The 22,497-nt window shown below is 44.5% G+C and overlaps 1 protein-coding gene across 4 annotated transcripts in view; it reads right to left on the minus strand.

Moving 5' to 3' along the window:
* ctdspla (CTD (carboxy-terminal domain, RNA polymerase II, polypeptide A) small phosphatase-like a) overlaps positions 1–22,497 on the minus strand; it is a 169,462-nt gene that overhangs the window by 15,532 nt on the left and 131,433 nt on the right. For all 4 annotated transcript variants that reach the window (XM_067968399.1, XM_067968373.1, XM_067968390.1 and 1 more), the window contains one exon: positions 12,570–12,626. In XM_067968399.1, coding sequence (XP_067824500.1) covers positions 12,570–12,626 — 57 coding nt within the window. The remainder of the gene's footprint in view (positions 1–12,569; positions 12,627–22,497) is intronic.

Here is a 22,497-nt window from a genome sequence, read left to right on the forward strand (position 1 = left end):
CCATCCTATCTGTGCCCCTCATAATTTTGTACACCTCAATCATGTCCCCCCTCAGCCTCCTCTGCTCCAAGGAAAACAAACCCAATCTTCCCAGTCTCTCTTCATAGCTGAAGCGCTCCAGCCCTGGATTCCATGGGCTCGTACCTTCTTGACCAGTCTCCTGTGGGGGACTTTATCGAAGGCCTTACTGAAATCCATGTATACCAAATCCACTGCGTTACCCTCATCCACACGCCTAGTCACCCCCTCAAAAAATTCAATCAAATTAGTCAGACATGATCTTCCCTTGACAAAGCCATGTTGACTATCCCTGATTAATCCTTGCTTCTCCAAGTGGAGACTAATTTTGTCCTTCAGAATTTTTTCCAATAATTTTCCTACCACTGATGTTAGGCTCACTGGCCTGTAGTTCCCCGGTTTTTCCCTACTCCCCTTCTTGAATAATGGTATTACATTAGCGGTTCTCCAGTCCTCTGGCACATCCCCTGTGGCCAGAGAGGTTCTGAATATATGTGTCAGAGCCCCCGCAATCTCCTCCTTTGCCTCACACAGTAGCCTGGGATACATTTCGTCCGGGCCTGGGGATTTATCCATTTTTAGGCCTGCTAAAACCGCCAATACCTCCTCCCGCTCGATGTTAATATGTTCGAGTATATCACAGTCCCCCTGCCGTATTTCTATGTCTACGTCGTCCTTCTCCATAGTGAAAACAGATGCAAAAAATTCATTTAGAACCCCTCCTACATCTGCCGGCTCCACACACAGATTGCCATTTTTGTCCCTAATGGGCCCTATTTTTTCCCTAGTCATCCTCTTACCCTTCGGTCAGAAGCAGCAAGTGACTTTGGAAAATAACGTGACTGCTTTTATCAACTGCCTGGAGCAGTGCGGCCCTATGGTGAACAAAACCTTCCCCCATTGTCCCTGGTAGCATGCCATCCTAACCCGATTAGGCCCTCGTTGGTAAATTCCTTGGCCGAAGCATCAATGTGTTTGGAATGTTGACTGGGAGGCTCAAGGTCCATCTAATGGGCGGTGGATTTACCACGGCACGAGAGGCTCTCGTGTATAACAGTCGAATCTGTAGCTGGCATAGTAAACAAGGGTTCCGCTGAATGGCATGGCCTCTGTTTATTCAGTCTGCTTTAGGGTTAAATAGTGATAATTTTCAGAAGTTGGCCCAGGCCTTTGTGGTCCATGGTCTATAGGAATGTGAGCATGAGGAATTGCATGAAAACCACCAACTGTTGTCTGTGTAAAATCCGGAGGAGGGGTCCACTTTGGGGTCAGGACCTTTGAAGCTAGCAAATTTAAGATTTGGACACATCCTGTGTTAAATGTTTCAGTTACACTCTCGCCTCTGAATCAGAAGGTCAAGGGTTCAAGTCCCATTCCAGAGACTTGAGGACATAATCTAGGCAGACGCTCCAGTGCAGTACTGAGGGAGCGCTGCACTGTCGGAGGTGCTGTCTTTCGGATGAGACGTTAAACCGAAGCCCCATTTACTCTCTCAGGTGGACATAAAAGATCCCATGGCACTATTTCAAAGAAGAGCAGGGGAATTCTCCCCTCAACCAACATCACTTTAGAAACAGATTATCTGGTCATTATTACATTGCTGTTTGTGGGACCTTGCTGTGCAAATTGGCTGTCATGTTTCCCACATTACAACAGTGACTACAGTTCTAAAGCACTTCATTGGCTGTAAAGCGCTTTGGGACGTCCTGAGGTTGGGAAAGGCGCTGTATAAATGCAAGTCTTTTTTCTTTCGCTATCTTTGCTTGCGGAATCTTTTTCTTGATCCCAGTAAGTAGATGGGGACATTCTGAAGTGAACCCCTGGGTTTCTGCTGGTTTGAGGGTCTAGTTGGATGGATGAGGAATTGCATGAAAACCACCAACTGGTGCAAAATCCGGAGGTGGGGTCCACCTTGGGGTCATACTTCTATCCTTATGGATAGAAGTATATCCTTATGGATAGAAGTATATCCTTATTGATTCCAAGTACTGATGGCTTCCACAGTGAGTCAGATCAGTCTGTGATTCCCTGACTTACCATTTGGGAAACAATGCTAGATTCCCCCTATGTTTTCCAGAAGCCTCAATGGAAGTTTCTGGATTATCTCACAGGAAGGAGCTCCCAATGAAACGGTGTGGACAGGAAGCCTACACGTGCAGCTGGAGGTAGGTTACTCAATAAGGAGAGTACAAAACCGAGCTCACTTCAAGTTAAGTTGGTCCAAGAAAGACCAGTCACATGGAGTTCACTGAAGTCTAGTCCTCAGCACACTGCAGTGCCAGTGTTTTGATGCATGTTCTCTGATGCATTGCTACACGTCACAAAGGGTGGTAGAAGTTTGGAACTCTCTTCCGCAAACGGCAATTGATATAGCTCAATTGCTAAATTTAAATCTGAGATAGATAGCTTTTTGGCAACCAAAGGTATTAAGGGATATGGGCCAAAGGCGGGTATATGGAGTTAGATCACAGATCAGCCATGATCTTATCAAATGGGGGAAGCAGGCACGAGGGGCTGAATGGCCTACTCCTGTTCCTATGTCTTCGGCTTGCTGCACTCGTCTATCTTGTCAGAAAATAATGCAACCGCTCCTTGCGTTTTGTGAAGCAAAAGCACATTTGGCAAGTCGCAATGTCACGATTAGGCAACAAGTATTTTATACAATCATGATGAGTGTCGGTGACTGAGAATGCACTACTGTATCTTGGACAGTATTTAAAGCCTTTGACAGATGTTGGTGCTGACATGCTGACCCAACGGTGGAGAAACTTAAGTTTGATTTGATGTATTGCACACTTCACTTTGTTTTTGCCTGCTTTATTTGACTCTCCATAAATCTGTCTAGGGAGTATATAACTGGCGACTGATGCTGCAAATAACCTAAAGACGCAGCTTTGCTCTTCTATGCTTGGCCTGAAAGAGTGAGCCTCGAACTATATTTTTTGGAGGTTCACCATCTGGTGGCGACACTGAACATCCGAAAAAGAATCACAAAACCCAGACATAGGTGGCAAAAAATAAAGAACGTGGTACTCTGTTGAATCTAACCTACTCCTGTAGAGGGTGGTAACTACGTTCCAAACTTTCGTGAGAAAGACACTTCTCACGACCTCAGGATCTCCCAAAGTGTTTTACAGCCAATTAAGTACTTTTTTTTTGAAGTGTAGGCATAGAATATAAGAGCAGGGAGGTTATGCTCGAACTGTATAAAACATTGGTTAGACCACAGCTTGAGTACTGCGTACAGTTCTGGTCACCACATTACAGGAAGGGTGCGACTGCACTAGAGAGGGCACAGAGGAGATTTACGAGGATGTTGCCAGGACTGGAGAATTTTAGCTATAAGAAAAGATTGGATAGGCTGAGTTGTTTTCTTTGGAACAAAGGAGACTGAGGGGAGATTTTAGTGAGGTGTATAAAATTATGACAGGACTAGATAGAGTGGATAGGGAGGACCTTTTTCCTTTAGCAGAGAGGTCAGTGACCAGGGGGCATAGATTTAAAGTAATTGGTAGAAGGATTAGAGGGGAGCTGAGGAAAAACTTTTTCACCCAGAGGGTGGTGGGGGTCTGGAACTCACTGCCTGAAAGGGTGGTAGAGGCAGAAACCCTCAACTCATTTAAAAAGTACTTGGATGTGCACTTGAAGTGCCATAACCTACAGGGCTACAGACCAAGCGCTGGAAAGTGGGATTAAGCTGGATAGCTCTTTTTCGGCCAGCAGACACGATGGGCCGAATGGCCTGCTTCTGTGCCATAACTTTCTATGATTCTATGTGGTCACTGCTGTAATGTAAAAGATTTGTGTATAGTAAGGTCCCCAAAAACAGCAATGAGATAATGACCAGATGATCTGTTTTTAATGTTGTTGGTTGAGGGATAAATTTTGGCCAGATCTCCAGGATAACGCTCCTGGATTTTCTTCTTAGTAGTGCCATGGGATCTTTTACGTCCACCTAAGGGGGCAGACGGGACCTCAGTTTAACATCTCGTCCAAAAGACGGCACCTCCAACAGTGCAGCACTCCCTCGGTACTGCATTGAATTGTCAGCCTAGATTACGTCCTCAAGTCTCTGGAGCGGGACTTGAACACACAACCTTCTGACTCAGAGATACTCAATGAGCCACGGCTGACACTTTACTCAATAAATGATTTCCCCAGAGCCTATCAAGCCAGGTTACCATCCAATGGCATGCAAGGTGTGAATTAATGAAAGAAGAATGGTAACTAGCTCGGTAGGTCCATGGTAATGAAGATTTCAAAGGAGGGCTGATATCTTAATAAAATATAATAGGCGGAGATATGGAAATGTCTGCAGTCATTCTATGAACAGGCCAAAAGCATTTACAGCAATATGAAGAGGTGGCCACAGCCCAAGTAGATTCCCCCTTCCCCCCCAGCACACCCAGAGATTAAACCAGGGTAATACAGTCACCCTGTAACCTGCATTTTATTTTTAAAAAACTAAGTAGCAAGAAATCATCCCGTGGTAATTATCACTATGGTGATCGCCTAAGAAGTTTCCTTTTACTGCTTAGACAGCGAAACCTGTAAATTACAGACATCTTAGGGACTGGCATTAACTGTCCTTTTTTTGCAGGTGTCCTTATTGTCAAAATCGTCATTGTATGCACTGTAAACAAAAAGTTCAGTAGAATGGGGAGTTCTTTACCCAGCATCCATAGCGGCAGAGAAACCGCTCTATCCCTGGGATAGAGCCGTGTAGTCATTCAATCCCAGAGATAGGGCAGTTTCTCTGCTGCTATGGATGCTGGGTAAAGAGCTCCCCATTCCACAAAAGCCATTTCTTCCACAAAACCTGCTGCCGCCTTGCGCTGACCGGCATACACCGACCTCGTGAGAATTTGGTGGCAGAAAGGAAGCAAGCGCCTGTGATCCCGACTCAGTGTAAGCTGCAGGTACAGCATCGTTGCGACAGGCTGTGTCCCGTGTTTTAAGTAGTAAAAGGGCTCGGTGCATCGAAGGCTGTCCGTAGTGCGTAATTTGCGAGTGTCCGTGGTTTCAGAGTGCCTCTTGTACATTTTAACCATCCAAGTTATTTGGGTCTCTCAATAAGTGTCCATTTTTTGGAAGCGTCCGTTTATACAGGTTTCACTGTATTATGTAACGTCCCCACCAGCAAAACTGGTAAGGTTCATAAAAGTTTCATCGAAGTTTAATGCTGAGACAGGCATTACTTTCAGCATCATTAGTGTTTTATTAGTTTAGGCCACAAAATTAAGCCACAAGTATTAGCTTATGAATAAAATTCCATCCACTATATTAAGGGAGACGCCAACCTGTCCAGTTTTGGGCACCCTACTTTAGGAAAGATGTCAAGGCCACGGAGAGGGCAGAGAAGAAATCCAATAAAATAATACCAAGGCTCAGAGGCTTTTGTTATAAGGACAGACGAGAAAAACTCGGGTCTCTTTTCAACAGAACAAAGAAGATTAAGAGAAGGTCTAATAGAGTTGTTCAAACTATGAGGGGTTTTGATAAGGTAAGTAACAACTACAACTTGCATTTATATAGTGCCTTTAACTGAAAAGGGCATCCGAAGGTGCTTCAAAGCGGTGTAATCAGACAAAAATTGGATGCCGAGCTAAAGGAGGTGATGGGTCAGTTCTGGTCACCACATTACAGGGAAGATGTGATTGCACTAGAGAGGGTACAGAGGAGATTTACGAGGATGTTGCCAGGGCTGGAGAATTTTAGCTGTGAGGAAAGATTGGATAGGCTGGGGTTGTTTTCTTTGGAACAAAAGAGGCTGAGGGGAGATTTTATTGAGATGTATAAAATTATGATGCAACTAGATAGAGTGGATAAGGAGGACCTATTTCCCTTTGCAGAGGGGTCAGTAACCAGGGGGCATAGATTTAAAGTAATTGGTAGAAGGATTAGACAGGAGCTGAGGAGAAATTTTTTCCCCCAGAGGGTGTTGGGAGTCTGGAACCCACTGCCTGAAAGGGTGGTAGAGGCAGAAACCCTCAACTCATTTAAAAAGTACTTAGATGTGCACATCTAACCTACAGGGCTACGGACCAAGTGTTGGAAAGTGGGATTAAGCTGGTAGCTTTTTTTCGGCCAGCACGGACACGATGGGCCGAATGGCCTCCTTCTGTGCCGTAACTTTCTATGATTCTATGGGCGGGATGACTAAAAGCTTGATCAAAGAGATGTGTTTTAAGGAATGATGTGGAGATGCCGGTGATGGACTGGGGTGGACAAATGTAAGGAATCTTACAACACCAGGTTATAGTCCAACTATAACCTGGTGTTTTAAGATTCCTTACATTTGTTTTAAGGAAGATATTAAAGGGGAGGTGGAGACACGGAGGGATTTAGGGAGTGAAATCAGGAGCATGGCGCAGATGGCTGAAAGCACGGCCACCCATGGTGGGGTGAAGGGGGGGGATGCACAAGAGCCCAGAGTGGAGGAGCAGAGAGTACGGGGAAGAATTGTAAATCGGAGGCATTGGGGGACCAGGAGCCTTGCAGGTTAGCAAGGACAGGAGCAATGGGTGAGTGGGAACAAAGAGGTTAGAATTATTTATTTTACAGAGGGTTGTTCGGATAGGTCCAATCAGAGACCTTGGCAGAAGCAGAATCCATAATAGCTTTTAAAAGGGGAATGGATAAATATTTGAGAATGAAAAAATTGAAATGGTTCAGGGAAAGGGACAAAGTGGATAGCTCTTTCAGAGAGCTGGCAGAGGCAAAATGGGCCGAATGCCTTGTCGGTGCTGTAAAATTCTACGATTCTATAAAATATACCTCTGTTAAAAAAGGTGAAGGATTTTCATGTATACAGGTGCATTTAAAAGCCCCAGTCTTTTATTTTTCAGGATCCAATACTGATTTTAAAGGCGAGTACTGAAAAATGATCAATGCTGCACTCCACAACACGGGCGTCGCACAGCACTGGAATCACGAGAGGTTTGGATCCGTACATCCAGGCAGTCCAGAGGTTTGGGTCTAGTTAACTGTCCAACATTCCTCATTGTAAGTATTCTGTTTATAGTTTAGTTACACATAGCACAGAGGAAACCTCCTCCCTCCTCCCCCACCCCACAGTGGCCGAATGGCCTACACTTGTCCCTATGTTCCTAAAATACCAAACATGTGGCATCCTATTGCTTGGTTTTGCTGGGTACTAACAAATGTTTCAGCACGCTAAAATCCAATTTCCTTGCCTTCGATCACATTTTTCGACACGGAATGTTTATTTTTCATTGGTACTCAGTGCTCCACAAGTCGTCTCTCCCTTTGGCATTCTTACAAAGTACCGCACATAGACCAGGGAGGTCCCAGGTTCGATCCTCACTCTATGCTGAATTGGGGTGAATATTAATCCATATTCTAACATTCGGCAGTCCCAAGTAAAGTCCAATAGTAGTTAGAATGCTCCATTTCTTAAATACATTGTGTTTTCTTTCCTTAAAGGGAAAGTAAAACATAACTTTTTTGGGGGTGGAAAAAAAAGATTAGGTTCTGATCACTTTTAAAAACTCAATGTTCTTCATGTCAAGAATTCGGAACTCAACTCATGCTTCACGCAATCAATATGTTCTTCGGCCTTCAGGCTCCATCCTGTGCACTGTGACTGCCCCCTAGTGCAAGTAATCAAGAATAGGCCAACTAGAAGCTACACAGCCTATCCTGGATTACTTGAACCAGGTCTCAGCCTGATCTTATGTCCCTCGATGGAAGACATCGCCTGCCGTCTGGCACTTTCAGCACCGATAGACCCTGACGTTCTGAGTGCCACAGCCAGCGTAATGCTTTAAATCGTAGCACTGATTCAGTCTGGCACCCACAGACAGATATAGAAAATATACAAAGCGGCATAACCTTAAAATTAGAGCTAGGCGTTCAGAGGTGATATCAGGAAGCATTTCTTCACACAAAGGGTAGTAGAAATCTGGAACACTTTCCCTCAAAAAGCGGATGAGGCTGGGGGTCAATTGAAAATTTCTAAACTGAGATTGGGAGATTTTTGTTAAGCAAGGGTATTAAGGGTTACAGAACCAAGGCGGGTAGATGGAGTCAAGATGCAGATCAGCCATGATCTAATTGAATGGCGGACAGGCTCGAGGGGCTGAATGGCCTACACTTGTCCCTATGTTCCTAAAATACCGAACACGTGACATCCTATTGTTCGGTTTTGCTGGGTACTAACAAATGTTTCAGCACGCTAAAATCCAATTTCCTTGCCTTCTATCACATTTTTCTACACGGAATGTTTATTTTACATTGGTACTCAGTGCTCCACAAGTCGTCGCTCCCTTTTGCATTCTTACAAAGTACCGCGCATAGACCAGGGAGGTCCCAGGTTCGATCCTCACTCTATGATGAATTGGCTGATCTTAGCTGAGGCAGCAGTCAAATGCTACAATCGGCCTTAGTACCTCTAGAATATTGGGGGGGGGTGGGGGGCCACGGGGAAATGGCCAGGATTCCCGCTCCTGATCATTATCCGATTAACGCCTGCTGAAAGTTCACGTGTGCGGACATCAGGTGAGGAGAGGGAGGATCAAGCTCAGCTACTGACACTCGGTCTCATGGCTCGCACATGAAGGATGGAGACCCTTGGGTGAGGTACTGGAGGGTGGCCAATGACATATGTTGAAATCAAAAGTCCCAATAATAGCCAACTTACATTTGTACAGGATCTCCATGTACAAGAACATCTCAAGGCAATCAATGAGAAAGAAGACGGTAAGCAATTGGGGGGGTGGGGGGGTCAGGACCTAAAGCCCGAAGACAAACTATGAGGCTTTTGAATGAAGTGGCAGGGCAGAGTGATTTGGAGGAAGAGTTTCAGAGGGCATTGGCATAGTGACTAAAAGATGGACCACTGATGGCAGAGCAGAGGGAGCAAGGTACAAACAGTAAACCAGAGTCAGAGGAGTGAAAGGCACAGGCTGGGACACTTGGTTGGAGGAGATCATGCAGGTAGGAAGGGGTGAGGCAGTGGAGGGATTTGTAAATGAGGGCATTTTGTACTTGTGTTCGTTAGTTTAATAACTAGTTGATAGTCATGTTATCAGTGCCTTGCTACATTTAAAAGACCTGAATAATATCCTTTCTCAATCTTGCTCAAGACTGGCAATTACAGGCCAGTCAGCCTAACGTCGGTCGGTGGCAGGGAAACTTTTAGAGACAATAATCTGGCACTTGGAAAAGTATGGGCTAATAAATGAAAGACACATGGCAGATGTAATTTAACGCAGAGAAGTATGAAGTAATACATTTTGGTAGGAAGAATGAGGAGAGGCAATATAAACCAAATGGTACAATTTTAAAAGGGGGTACAGGAGCAGAGAGACCTGGGGGTGAACATACACAAATCTTTAAAGGTGGCAGGACAAGTTGAGAATGCTGTTAAAAAAGCAAATGGGATCCTGGGCTTTATTAATTGTTTACAATTTATTAATAGAGGCATAGAGTACAAAAGCAAGGAAGTTATGCTAAATCTTTATAAAACACTGGTTAGGTCAGTGCTGGAGTACTGTGTTCAATTCTGGGCACCACACTTTAGGAAGGATGTCAAGGTCTTAGAGAGGGTGCAGAAGAGATTTACTAGAATGGTGCCAGGGATGAGGGACTTCAGTTATGTGAAGAGACTGGAGAAGCTGGGGTTGTTCGCCTTAGAACAGGGAAGGTTAAGAGGAGATTTAATAGAGGTGTTCGAAATCATGAACGGTTTTGATAGGATAAATAAGGAGAAACTGTTTCCAGTGGCAGAAGAGTCAGTAACCAGAGGACACAGATTTAAGGTGATCGACAAAAGAACTAAAGGTGACATGAGGAAACATTTTTTTTTACGCAGCAAGTTGTTATGTTCTGGAATGCGCTGCCTGAAAGGGCGGTGGAAGCAGATTCAATAGTAACTTTCAAAAGGGAATTGGATAAATACATGAAGGGAAAAAATTTACAGGGCTATGGGGACAGAGCAGGGAAATGGAACTAATTAGACAGCTCTTTCAAAGAGCCGGCACAAGCACGATGGGCTGAATGGCCTCCTCCTGTGCTGTACCTATTACAATACTTATTAGTTTAATACTCAAATCTAGAAATAGGAAAAACTTTCCATCTCTCCATAGAAATAGAAATGAACTGGCTCCCATCCGCAGTAGTTAATTGATTCAAAGCAGCTGGACAACAAGAGTAAACACCTGGGTTACCCCCTACCTGCAGTCGGTTGGTGCATCCTACCGCAGTGGCTGCAGGAAATCTCACCCCACAGCTGCCAATCATTGCGAATTGACGCACTACAAAAAACTGTTCAGTCCGAAAACATCAAGTAGTACTTGATGCTTGGATATCTGCCTGACAATACAGTTCGTATATCAAGGAACGACTTGATAAATTCAGCTTCAAAGAGAGACCTCTTAGAGGGAACCTTACGGAGATTTATTTAAACTCGAGCAACACTTGTGGATAGGGCTGGCCAGCAGTAATAAGGCGGCTCATGTTATTGGCTGTGAAAGGCAAATTTAGGACAGATGTCTTCTTTACACAGAGTGACCAACAGCTGTAAAGAAGGATGGTTGAGGTCCGGGCAATGAGCTAATTTAAGAAACAGCTGGATTTTATAATGGGGAAATGGCAGGGTTGACATTTTGGATGGATGAGATCAAACAGGCTGAAGGGTATTTTTATCCAAACCGATCTCATTTCACACCGCCTTCAAATATTTCTGTTTAAAGAAAACCAGGTGAATTTTTTTTGCTCAAAGCGAGAATCGTCAGTGCAAGGGGAATGGAACACTTTTGACAGACCATCAGCATCAGATCCCCCTAGACAAAGCATAGCACAGGTCGGATCCCGACACTTTGTAATGATCACAGCACAAGAACAGCCTTTTCTGCATCAGTTTGCAGCCAGTGAGATAAGCGGATTTAGTACAAACTTGTGCTCAAGTGCGTCTGCAGAGTTTTGAGCTGTGAACCATCAGAAACCGGGGAGATGAAACTCATTTCATCTGGGACCCTTACAGACTGCAGAGGACTTTCATCTCACTGGTCTGGGCTACAGCGAAATCCAATTCCCAGCAGAGAAATGTCGATTTCTGAATCCAGTGCACCATGCCAACTGTCAGGCATCTCGCTTCTGCTGCATAGTCTGGCGGAGATTAGACTCACCAACTTCTCTACCTGTGGCTCAGTACAGCGACTGCGTTTTGCTGCATATTCAGTCACAGATTAAGCCTGAGCTATTTTATTTCATAGCAAAAGGAATGATTATTCTCAAAATACTTCAGGCCTCACATTGCTATCCTGTAGCTAAGTAATCTATATTTGCACCTCAGTCATATTGCTGCTCAGCTGCTGGCAACAATCCGGATGAGTATTTCAGCAATGCGCGTACGTCTTGAGGCCTTGATGTCATCAGGGCCTGATTGCAATATTAACCCCAGGTCTGTGAGGGCCAGCTGCTCACTAGGCCGCATTCCCAGCCAGGAGTTAAAATCAACCCCTATATTGCACCTACCGCAATGTACTTCAATGCCTTTCAATAAAACACACAAATTGAAAAATATTTGGATAGCTCTTTCAAAGAGCCGGCACAGGCAAGATGGGCCAAATGGCCTCCTTCTGTGCTGTATGATTCTATTGACAAGTGTTAACTAAATATGAGCCAAAAAATTCTGACTGACTTGCACAGACTGGAAAACTAATTCAACAGCAGCCAAGTCATTTGGATGTACAGATCACACTTTTTTTTACATTAGCTTTATTTGGCAGTGGTAAATATAAATGGGCTCCGTTGCCCAGAGTCCAGTGTGTTTCATCAGGAACTGAGGTTACATTACAATCTCATTCAAGGCAGTTTAATAATTACCAGCTATGTTAAGAGGGCCTTGTTGCGCTGTGCAGTATCTGAAGTGATCTAAATCCAGATAGATGTCGAAGTAAGAGCTGAGCCACAGTAGTGAGTCACGTGTGTGGTTGGTGAGTCTAATCTCAGCCAGATTGCCAGCTCCGAAGCAGATGCCCGGTGGGGCAGGGGACGAATTAACAGCCATCCTGCACCCTCTTACTGGCCAGCCACACAACACCAGAGACCACAGATGGCTGGTGTAGCCCACCCAACCACTCAGATAGAGCTCAGGATGCGGACAACGGAACAAACACCCAACGGTTTTGAGCTTGCTTCAGGTTTAACATTTCTTGCACAACTCTGCCATTTTCTGAGAAATTGTATACCGAAGGTGAGCAATCCCCATTCTGACCTGAACAAACTGCCCATACATGGGACTGTCGTAATTTGTAATCACCCCCACCTCGCCTTTCTTTTTGTTATTTCATAACACAGGTTCTCGCCTGTACAATTAAACCACCCCACCCCCCCGCGCCGTGCCCCTCGGTCCCTGTGGTCACTCGTGATTCTGCAATGCCACTTCCACATCACTCAGCTTGTGAGCTTGTGTAAACAGCTCGGTTTCTCAACACACTAAATTGATCTAACATGTAGTACTCGCCCCTTTGAACTCTGACCCTTGGTATAATTAAAGATGCATCATTTACTGTAAGCTTCCTTACCTGGTGAACTGTCCCATCTATCTCAACAGGAACAATGAAATCAGCATTGTTAATAGGCTGTAAATAAGCAAAAGGCAGTCATTATAAATCACTGTTAAACATGCAAACTCTAAATCTGTTAACACAGTTTGACTGCAAACATGTACAATTTGAGCAGTCTCATTGCACTAGGCCCCTATTTGTATTTAACTCTCAGACAAGATGACTAAATCTGAGAATCGGCATATTTGAACATCAATGATATTTTCCAATCTATTATTTTCAACTTGGTGGTATAAAACTAGGGAATTTTTAAACATTTTCCAAATCGCTTATTGTACATGCTTGATGCTTACATTACACAGCTGGCAACAGACAACCATCAAGCCAGTTAGGACAACATAAAAAATAGGAGCATGAGTAGGCCATACGGCCCCTCGAACCTGCTCCGCCATTCAACAAGATCATGGCTGATCTTCGACCTCAACTCCACTTTCCCACCCAATCCCCATATCCCTTGATTCCTCGATCTATCTCAGCCTTGAATATACTCAATGACTCAGCATCCACAGCCCTCTGGGGTAGAGAATTCCAAAGATTCCCAACCCTCTGAGTGAAAAAATTTCTCCTCATCTCTGACTTAAATGACCAACCCCTTATCCTGAAACTATGAACTCTTGTTCTAGACTCTCCTGCCAGGGGAAACATCCTCACAGCATCTGTCCTGTCGAGCCCTCTCAGAATCTTATATGTTTCAATGAGATCACCGCTCATTCTTCTAAACTCCAGAGAGTATAGGCCCATTCGACTCAATCTCTTCTCATAGGACAACCCTCTCATCCCAGGAATCAATCCAGTGAACCTTTGTTGCACCGCTTCTAAGGCAAGTATGTCCACTGTACACAGTACTCCAGGTGTGGTCTCACCAGAGCCCTATATAATTGCAGCAAAACCTCCTTACTCTTGTACTCCAACCCCCTTGTAATAAAGCCTACCATTTACCTTCCTAATTGCTTGCTGTACCTGCATGTTAACTTTCTGTGTTTTGCATACAAGGACACCCAAGTCTCTCTGAACACCAACATTTAATAGTTTCTCACCATTAAAAAAATATTCTATTTTTCAATTCTTCCTACCAAAGTGAATCACCTCACATTTCCCCACATTATACTTCATCTGCCACCTTCTTGCCCACTTACTTAACCTGTCTATATCCCTTTGTAAACTCCTTGTGTCCTCCTAACAGCTTACTTTCCCACCTAGCTTTATACCTGCAGCAAACTTGGATACATTACACTTGGTCCCTTCATTTAAGTCATTAATAAAGGCTGTAAATAGCTGAGGCCCCAGCACCGATCCTTGCAGCACCCCACCAGTTATAGCCTGCCAACCTGAGAATGACCCGTTTATCCCTACTCTCTGTTCTCTGTCCGTTAACCAATCCTCTATCCATGCTAATATATTACCCCCAACCCCATGAGCCCTTGTCTTGTGTAACAACCTTTTGCGTGGCACCTTATCGAATGCCTTTTCAAAATCCAAATATACTACATTCACCGGTTCCCCTTTATCGACTCTGCTAGTTACATCCTCAAATCACTCTAATAGATTTGTCAAACACGATTTCCCTTTCATAAAACCATGTTGTCTCTGCCTAATCATATTATGATTTTCTAAGTGCCCTGTTACCACGTCCTTAATAGATTCCAGTATTTTCCCGTAAAGATGTCAGGCTAACTGGCCTGTCGTTCCCTGTTTTCTCTCTCCCTCCTTTCTTGAATAGTGATGTTACATTTGCTACCTTCCAATCCACTGGGACCGATCTAGAATCTAGGGAATTTTGGAAGATCACAATCAATGCATCCACTATCTCTGCAGCCACCTCTTATAGAACCCTAGGATGTAGGCCATCAGGTCCAGGGGATTTGTCGGCTTTTAGTCCCATTAATTTCTCCAGTACTTTTTCTTTACTAATATTGATTACTTTAAGTTCCTCACTCACATTAGGCCCTTGGGTCGTTGTTATGTTATTTGTGTCTTCTACTGTGAAGACAGATACAAAATATTTGTTTCACGTCTCTGCCATTTCCTTATTCCCCATTATAATTTCTCCAGTCTCAGCCTCTAAGGGACCAACGTTTACTTTCGCTAATCTCTTCCTTTTTACATACTTGTAGAAGCTCTTACAATCTGTTTTTATATTTCTTGCTAGTTTACTCTCATATTCTATTTTCTCCCTCTTTATAAACCGTTTCCTCTCGGACTGCACTGTTACTGCTCTCTCCGTGGTCCTGTGTGAGGTTGTCCCTCTATTTTCTCCCTTCTGCTGCAGACACTGACTCATGCTGAGGTACGGGTTCGGGTGCCTTTTCCTCATGCGCGAGCTAAGGAAGAGTGCCTGCTGATGAATATTCAATTGCGGGAGCATCGGGGCTGAACCCAATCCGGTCCTCACCTATTACTCGCACGTCCACTTTCCCTACAGGAGCTCTTGGAGAGCAATCAGCAGCCAGGGTCGCAGTTTGTCTCCCCCCACCCCCACCTCCCCGTCCTTCCCTAGCCCAATTCCATCACTCCTATCGCTGCCTCACCACCACCTTCTCGGGCCAACAAGGGATGGGCAATAATTTCGGCCTTGCCAGCGACGCCCACGTCCCAAGAACAAATAATTTTGAAAAATTTGCACACAGAAAGTCCAACAAACAGCAAATGAACAGTTAATGTGGTATTTTTTTTTTGTGTTGATTTGAGGAGTCAACGTTGGCTAGGCCACCAGAAGAACTCCCTATTCTACTCGGGAAAAGTGTCATGCGATCTTTTACGTCCACCTGAACAGATCTCAGTATGACTGAGAGGCGGCATCTGTGACGATGCAGCACTCCCCCAGTACTGCGCAGGATTATGAGCTCAAATCCATCGTGGGGCTCGACCCCTTCTAAGGGAGCTGCCAACTGAACCAAGAGGATAAATCTTGTGGCCTTATGGGTCCGTAGGGATGAATTACTCACTACTTTTACCAATTTGGGGGGGGGGGGGAATGGAATCCTGTGTAAACTTTAGAGGTGCGAGGTTTAGCTTCACAGTACTTTCGGTCGATTAAAAAAAATTGGGGAACAGCAGAAGCAGAACTCTGGATTGGTAATAGCATGCATCAGTACCTCGAAGAAACTAAACTGCTAAATAAACACAGGCTAACCAAACATTTGTAATTTTCCAAAGCGCAGATTGTGTGCTTATAACTATGGTGACAGCAATGGGCCACACACACACGCACAAAGGAAAACATAAACCTTTTCTATTAAAAAGTAACCAGGTGAGGGCGCCCAACACATGCCTTCATACTACGTCGTTGGAAAACAGCCACTCCTGCGGGCTTTTCACATCACAGTATAATGGCAGCCAAGTGCTTAAAAAGTAGGCCTTGCAGTCAGCCTGTGCAGCCGAGTTCCTAACACCGTGGAGATATCTGAACTGATTTCTTTCACTAATGCGACTCACTCATATTGGAAGTAGTTGTTTTGGGACAATTCATTTTCAATGACGCGGAACGCTCTCACATGGCAAATACTTAGTTTTATTTTTTTTTAAATGAGGGAGGAACGATGGTGGTGGGGGGGGTCCGAGGGCCATAATGCAGAATGCAGAGGTCAAAAAAAAAACGAGATCGGCTATTAACCAAGAAGTGATGCTACCTGAATCTAGGGTTTTAAAAGCTCTTAGATTTGAGGAGGATGGGATCACTGAGGGATCAATAAGGAGATCCATAGTTTTGACATCCTGGGAAAGAAGGATTTAAGAGCAGGAGGTGACGTGATGAACCTTGATTTCGAGGACAGTGAGGATGTAGGGAGGTGGACGTTATGTGTACGTGCAGCTTACGAGAAAGGAAAGCTCCGAGGAGCATCGACCATAGTAGTATGAATAGAATGGAGAGGGGAGAAAGGCTGCAACAGAGAGGTGGGGGGGGGGGGTGGGGTGGTGGCTGAGAGCTTTTTCTTTGAAATAAAAACAGAAAATGCTGGAAATACTCAGCAGGAACAGGCAGCATCTGTGGCGAAAGAAACAGAGTTAACGTTTCAGGTCGATGACCTTTCATCAGAACGGTTATGACGCAGGGTCATCGACCTGAAACGTTAACTCTGTTTCTCTCTCCACAGATGCTGCCTGACCTGCTGAGTATTTCTAGCATTTTCTGTTTTTATTTCAGATTTCCAGTAGTATTTTGCTTTTGATTTAGCTTTTTCTTTGATTCTATCTGGGGATGGAAGAGAGGAGTCAGAAGAGCTTCCACAGATATGGAGCAGCATCAGGTGTCAGATAGACTAATGGAGAGTGAACAATAGTTGAAGGGGAAAAGTGTCTGCAGCATTAACGAAGCGCTTACAGGTGTGTCATATGTTCAATTTAAAGGAAACTTTCCGTGCGTTGAAAGTTTCTCTCGTGAAGTGTGAGTGGCAAAAAAAAACTTCCACAAAAAATACACGAGTTCCAGCAACAATTTTGGTCTTTGTCTTTAATGAGCTGTTACTGGAAGTTTTAGCACTAGCTCCACATTCTATTCATTTCATAAAAAGGTGTGTGTCAAATTGAGTTGGTGGATTGCTTCTGCACAATGTAATAGAATTTAACAACTCCTACTGTGCAGTGAACTCCCTCTCATTAAGCAGTGAGCTTACAACCCAGTAAGGCTGAATCAGCTCTGCACTAGCGTACTCAAACTCAGGATTCTGTTTCATCCTGTTGTCTTTGGAAGATGACTGAACAGGAAAGGGGGAAATCATAGAATGGTTACAGCACAGAAGGAGGCCATTCGGTCCATTGAGCCCGTGCTGGCTCTTTGTAAGAGCAATCCAGTTAGTCCCACTCCGCTGCTCTTTCCCCATAGCCCTGCAAATTTTTTCCCTTCAAGTATTTATCCAATTCCTTTTTGAAAGCCACAATTGAATCTGCTTCCACCACCCTTTCAGGCAGTGCATTCCAGATCATAACTACTCGCTGTGTAAAAAGTTTTTCCTCATGTCGCCTTTGGTTCTTTTGCCAATCATCTTAAATCTGTGTCCTCTGGTTCTCGACCCTTCCGCCAATGGGAACAGTTTCTCTTTATTTACTTTATCTAGACCCTTCATGATGTTGAACACTTCTATCAAATCTCCTCGCAACCTTCTTTGCTCTAAGGAGAACAAACCCAGCTTCTCCAGTCTATCCAAGTAACTGAAGTCCCTCATCCCTGGAACCATTCGAGTAAATTTCTGCACAGGGAAGCCTGACTGTAGTGATGGAAATGGAGCAGGAAAATGTCTTATGATGATAGCATCATGTGCTCTGCTGGCATTCACCCATGGAACCGTGGGGCTATCCCATGCCCAAAGGTAACGCATCCTGGGTGATCTGCCCTCCATTTATATTGGCCTTGGAGTGGGTGCAGCACGGATTCACCAGATACCGGGGCTAAAAGGGTTAAATTATGAGGCCAGGTTGCACAGACTAGGCTTGTATTCCCTTGAATATAGAAGATTAAGGGGTGATCTAATTGAGGTGTTTAAGATGATTAAAGGATTTGATGGGGTAGAGAGAGAGAGAGAGAGAGAGAGAGAAACTAGTTCCTCTGGTGGGGGGGTCCAGAACAACGGGACATAACCTTAAAATTAGAGCTACGCCGTTCAGGGGTGATGTCAGGATCTTTCTTCACATAAAGGCTAGTGGAAATCTGGAACTCTCTCCCTCCAAAAAGCTGTTGAGGCTGGGGGCCAATTGAAAATTTCAAAACTGAGATTGATAGATTTTTATTCGGTAAAGGTATCAAGGGATATGGAACCAAGGCGAGTAAATGGAGTTAAAGTACAGATCAGCCCTCATCTAATTGAATGGTGGAACAGGCTCGACAGGCTGAATGGCCTCCTCCTGTTCCTATTTGCATGCCCGCAAGCTCCCACAGTGCGCTCCCTGTGAGCGCTGCTCCTCACCGGGAGTGCCGGAGGGCAGAATTACTCCTCAAACCTCAATGCATGTCAGTGCTTTCAAAAGTAGAAGGTTAAAGGGGGAAAATGTTGGTGGCATCCGCAAAGACTCGTATCGTCAATTGAATGAGTACTCCTCATTGCAGGTTTTTAAAGCTGTACTCTCCACAGCACATATTTCACATTGTGCAACAGTAAACCAGCGTTAAAGAGTTACTCTCTGAAGCTTATTTTTAAAAAGTGAGCTAATTTTCTTTCAGAAAGTGGTTAGAATGTGGAACTCACTACCACTCATTAATGTGCATTGTGCTAGCACATGGAGTAGTTGAGGTGAATAGCATAGATGCATTTAAGGGGAAGCTAGATAAGTACATGAGGGAGAAAGGAATAGAAGGATACGTTGATAGGGTTAGATGAAGTAAATAGAGTGGGAGGAGGCTCGTGTGGATGGGCCGAATGGCCTGTTCCTGTGCTGCAAATTCTATGTCATTTATAATTCTGAGCCATGGCTAAGTAAGATCCTGGCCATTCAGAGATGTAGTCAAACCCATCACTCAGATCTCCCGCCCCACCTCCCCACTATGAGGACTGGACTCCCTCTTGGTGTATTTTTCTTCCCATCTCTTGGTCTCCCCACATCGTCCCACAACCAACAGCGGCCGGAGACCTGCTCCAATGGCTCTTTGCTGTTATGACGTGGCTGGTGAAAGATGGCAGAGAATGGGCTCTCTTTCAGTCTTCTCACAGAGAGCAAGTACCTGGGGATTTGGGGGGGGGCGGGGGTTTCCCCCACAACAGTGTGGCTGAGACTGGCAATTCCATGTACTTAGCAGGTCACTGGCATGAGCCCACAACCCAACACTCGGGCGGCACGGATCGCGGCTCCTCAGTGCACCACCGCAAATCTGCATCAAAAGCAAATCGGAACCTTTCATCTCTGCTTAAAAGGTTCTCCTTTTATTTTTTTTAAAAAAAGCATTCCCAATGTAAAAATAGAAACTGAGAAAATGCATTAAAAACAAAATGGCTAAATGGAGGATGGTCAAAACAATACGTCCCCATTCACCCTGTGGATTAATGCAGCTGATATGGGAGACATTAATACACTTTCTGGATGAACTCTCACCAAACCTTCCAGTGCTTTTTTTTAAAAATATATAAAAAGGAAAGTGAAGGCCAAATGAGATAGCTCGCATCACTGGCCAAACTGAAAAAAATGGAGCTCTCTCTTCTCAAACTTTTTCACTTCTGTGACCTTTTTCTGCAAGTGGCAGATCTAGGAGAGGGAGCAGGAGCTGGAGAACTACCTCAATGGCCCAGGCTGCTCGATTAAGAAGCACCAGTCCGCTATGAACAAGGAATCAGGTTCACGTCACAGTTGGAAAGGGTTTTTTTTTTCATTTGGTGCGGCAATGGACAGTAAAAGCAAATTAAATTCGCAGAGTGCACCCGCTTGACACCTGCCTCAGAAACTATACACATACTACTTTTATTCAGCAGAGCCAAATGGTAGAACAGGAAGCACGAATGTGGGCCCACCATTCTGTGGCCAAGGACGTTAGTGCACCAAAGTGCAATGATGAGAAAAGGTAGATCATTTACTGTACAAGTGGGAAACAGAGTCAAGGGGGTATATATATTAATGACCTGGACTTGGGTATACAGGGTATAACTTCAAAATTTGCAGGTGACACAAAACTCAGAAATATAGAAAATAATGTGGAGGATAGTAACAGACTTCAGGAAGACACAGACAGACTGGTGAAATAGGCAGATAAAATTTAATGCAGAGAAGTGTGAAGAGATGAATTTTGGTAGGAAAAATGAGGAGAGGCAATATAAATTAAATGGTACAAATTTAAAGGGGGTGCAGGAACAGAGAGACCTGGGGGTTCACCACACAAATACTTGACGGTGGCAAGACAAGTTGAAAGGGCTGTTAAAAAAGCATATGGGATCCTGGGCTTTATTAATAGAGGCAGAGTACAAAAGCAAGGAAGTTATGCTAAATCTTTATAGGTTAGGCCTCAGCTGGAGTATTGTGTTCAATTCTAGGCAACACATTTTAGGAAGGATGTCAATGCCTTAGCGAGGGAGCAGAAGTGATTTACTAGAATGGTACCAGGGATGAGGGACTTCAGTTATGTGGAGCGATTGGAGAAGCTGGGGTTGTTCTCCTTAGAACAGAGAAGGTTAAGGGGAGATTTGATAGCAGTGTTCAAAATCATGAACGGTTTTGACAGAGTAAATAAGGAGAAACTGTTTCCAGTGGCAGAAGGGTCAGTAACTAGAAGACACAGATTTAAGGTGATTGGCAAAAGAGCCAGAGGCGACATGAGGAAACATTTTTTTTTAACGCAGCGAGTTGTAATGATCTGGAATGCACTGCCTGAAAGGGCGGTGGAAGCAGATTCAATAGTAACTTTCAAAAGGGAATTGGATAAATACTTGAAGGGAAAAAAATTACAGGGCTATGGGGAAAGAGCAGGGGAATGGAACTAATTGGATAGCTCTTTCAAAGAGCCGGCACGGCACGATGGGCCGAATAGCCTCCTCCTGTGCCATACTTACTATGATCATGAAACAAATGAATGGAACTCATCAAGGTGTCAGCTGTGGGTCAGTGGGTAGCACTCTCACCTCTGAGTCAGAATGCCATGGGTTGAAGTCTCACTCCAGAGACTTGAGCACAAAATCTAAGCTGCAACCCCCAGTGCAGTACTGAGGGAGTGCTGCACTGTCGGAGGTGCCATCTTTTGGATGAGACATTAAACCAAGGTCCTGTCTGTCCTCTCAGGTGGACGTAAAAGATCCCAAGGCACTATTTCGAAGAGAAGCAGGGGGATTCTCCCTGGGGTCCTGGCCAATATTTATCGCTCAATCAACATCACTAAAACAGATTATCTGATCATTATCACATTGCTGTTTGTGGGACCTTGCTGTGCTTAAATTGTTTGCCACGTTTCCTACATTACAACTGTGACTACACTTCAGAAATACTTCATTGGCTGTAAAGCGCTTTGGGACGTTCTGGGATTGTGAAAGGTGCTATATAAATGCAAGTCTTTCTGTTTTCTTTCTAGTCCACATTCAACCACCCAATTGCACTGATATTACAACTGGCCTCAGCATTTCCCAGTTAGGCACACCACTCATAACTGTCCAGAGACCCCCCCCCCCACCCCCCCACCGACCCCACTGCTGGAATTAGAGATGTGAAGATGAGGGATGTGGTCGAGCTCCACTATGAGGGTTAAACAGGCTGCCGGCACTTGCTGACACATGAAGAATAATAAAAATAAGAAAAATAACTCTCCACAGGACCAACATCACCTGTCCGTCTGTACTACACCGTGGATCACTGCTTGCAGGAGAGAAGGGATATGGGTAGGGAACACACACAAAAAAAAATGACAAGGCAACAACATACTATTAATTAGATCCGAACACAAACTGGTCACGTTGACCTGTACTCTTATAGATTACCTGGTTTCACAATTACTGACCAAGGTCAGGTTATGAAGAACAGCTTTAGTTCCCTTCATCAGCCACACAAGGTCTCAAATTCACCAGACCCCAGGATTATTTTTCCTCCCAACAAACTGACTTCTCCATGAAGTATAATATCTGAGGTGACAGTAAACAGTTCCAGACTAAGAATAATAGTGGAGGGCAAACATCAGCACTTCGTTCTCCCACTGAAAACAAGTCCAACGAGCATGACAACTCTCTGGCAAGAGGCTCTTTACCGACCTCCCCTGTCCCTGCCTACATTGCAAATAAGGTTGGGACCGTGATTTAAAAGGTTTATTATATCACACATGTGATACGATTGGGCATCATCCTGGATTTAAACTCATGAGTCACACAATAAGCATGTTCGAACAGGTGACCTGAAACCAGGGCAAGCACACCACCATTATTTTGTGAGCCTGGGTGTATGTTACTCCTTTTCCTTTCAGTTGCTGGCTGGTAGTCAACTGACTTTGCAC

The sequence above is a fragment of the Heptranchias perlo genome, chromosome 2 (assembly GCF_035084215.1).
Source record: "Heptranchias perlo isolate sHepPer1 chromosome 2, sHepPer1.hap1, whole genome shotgun sequence".
Taxonomy (NCBI): Eukaryota; Metazoa; Chordata; class Chondrichthyes; order Hexanchiformes; family Hexanchidae; genus Heptranchias; species Heptranchias perlo.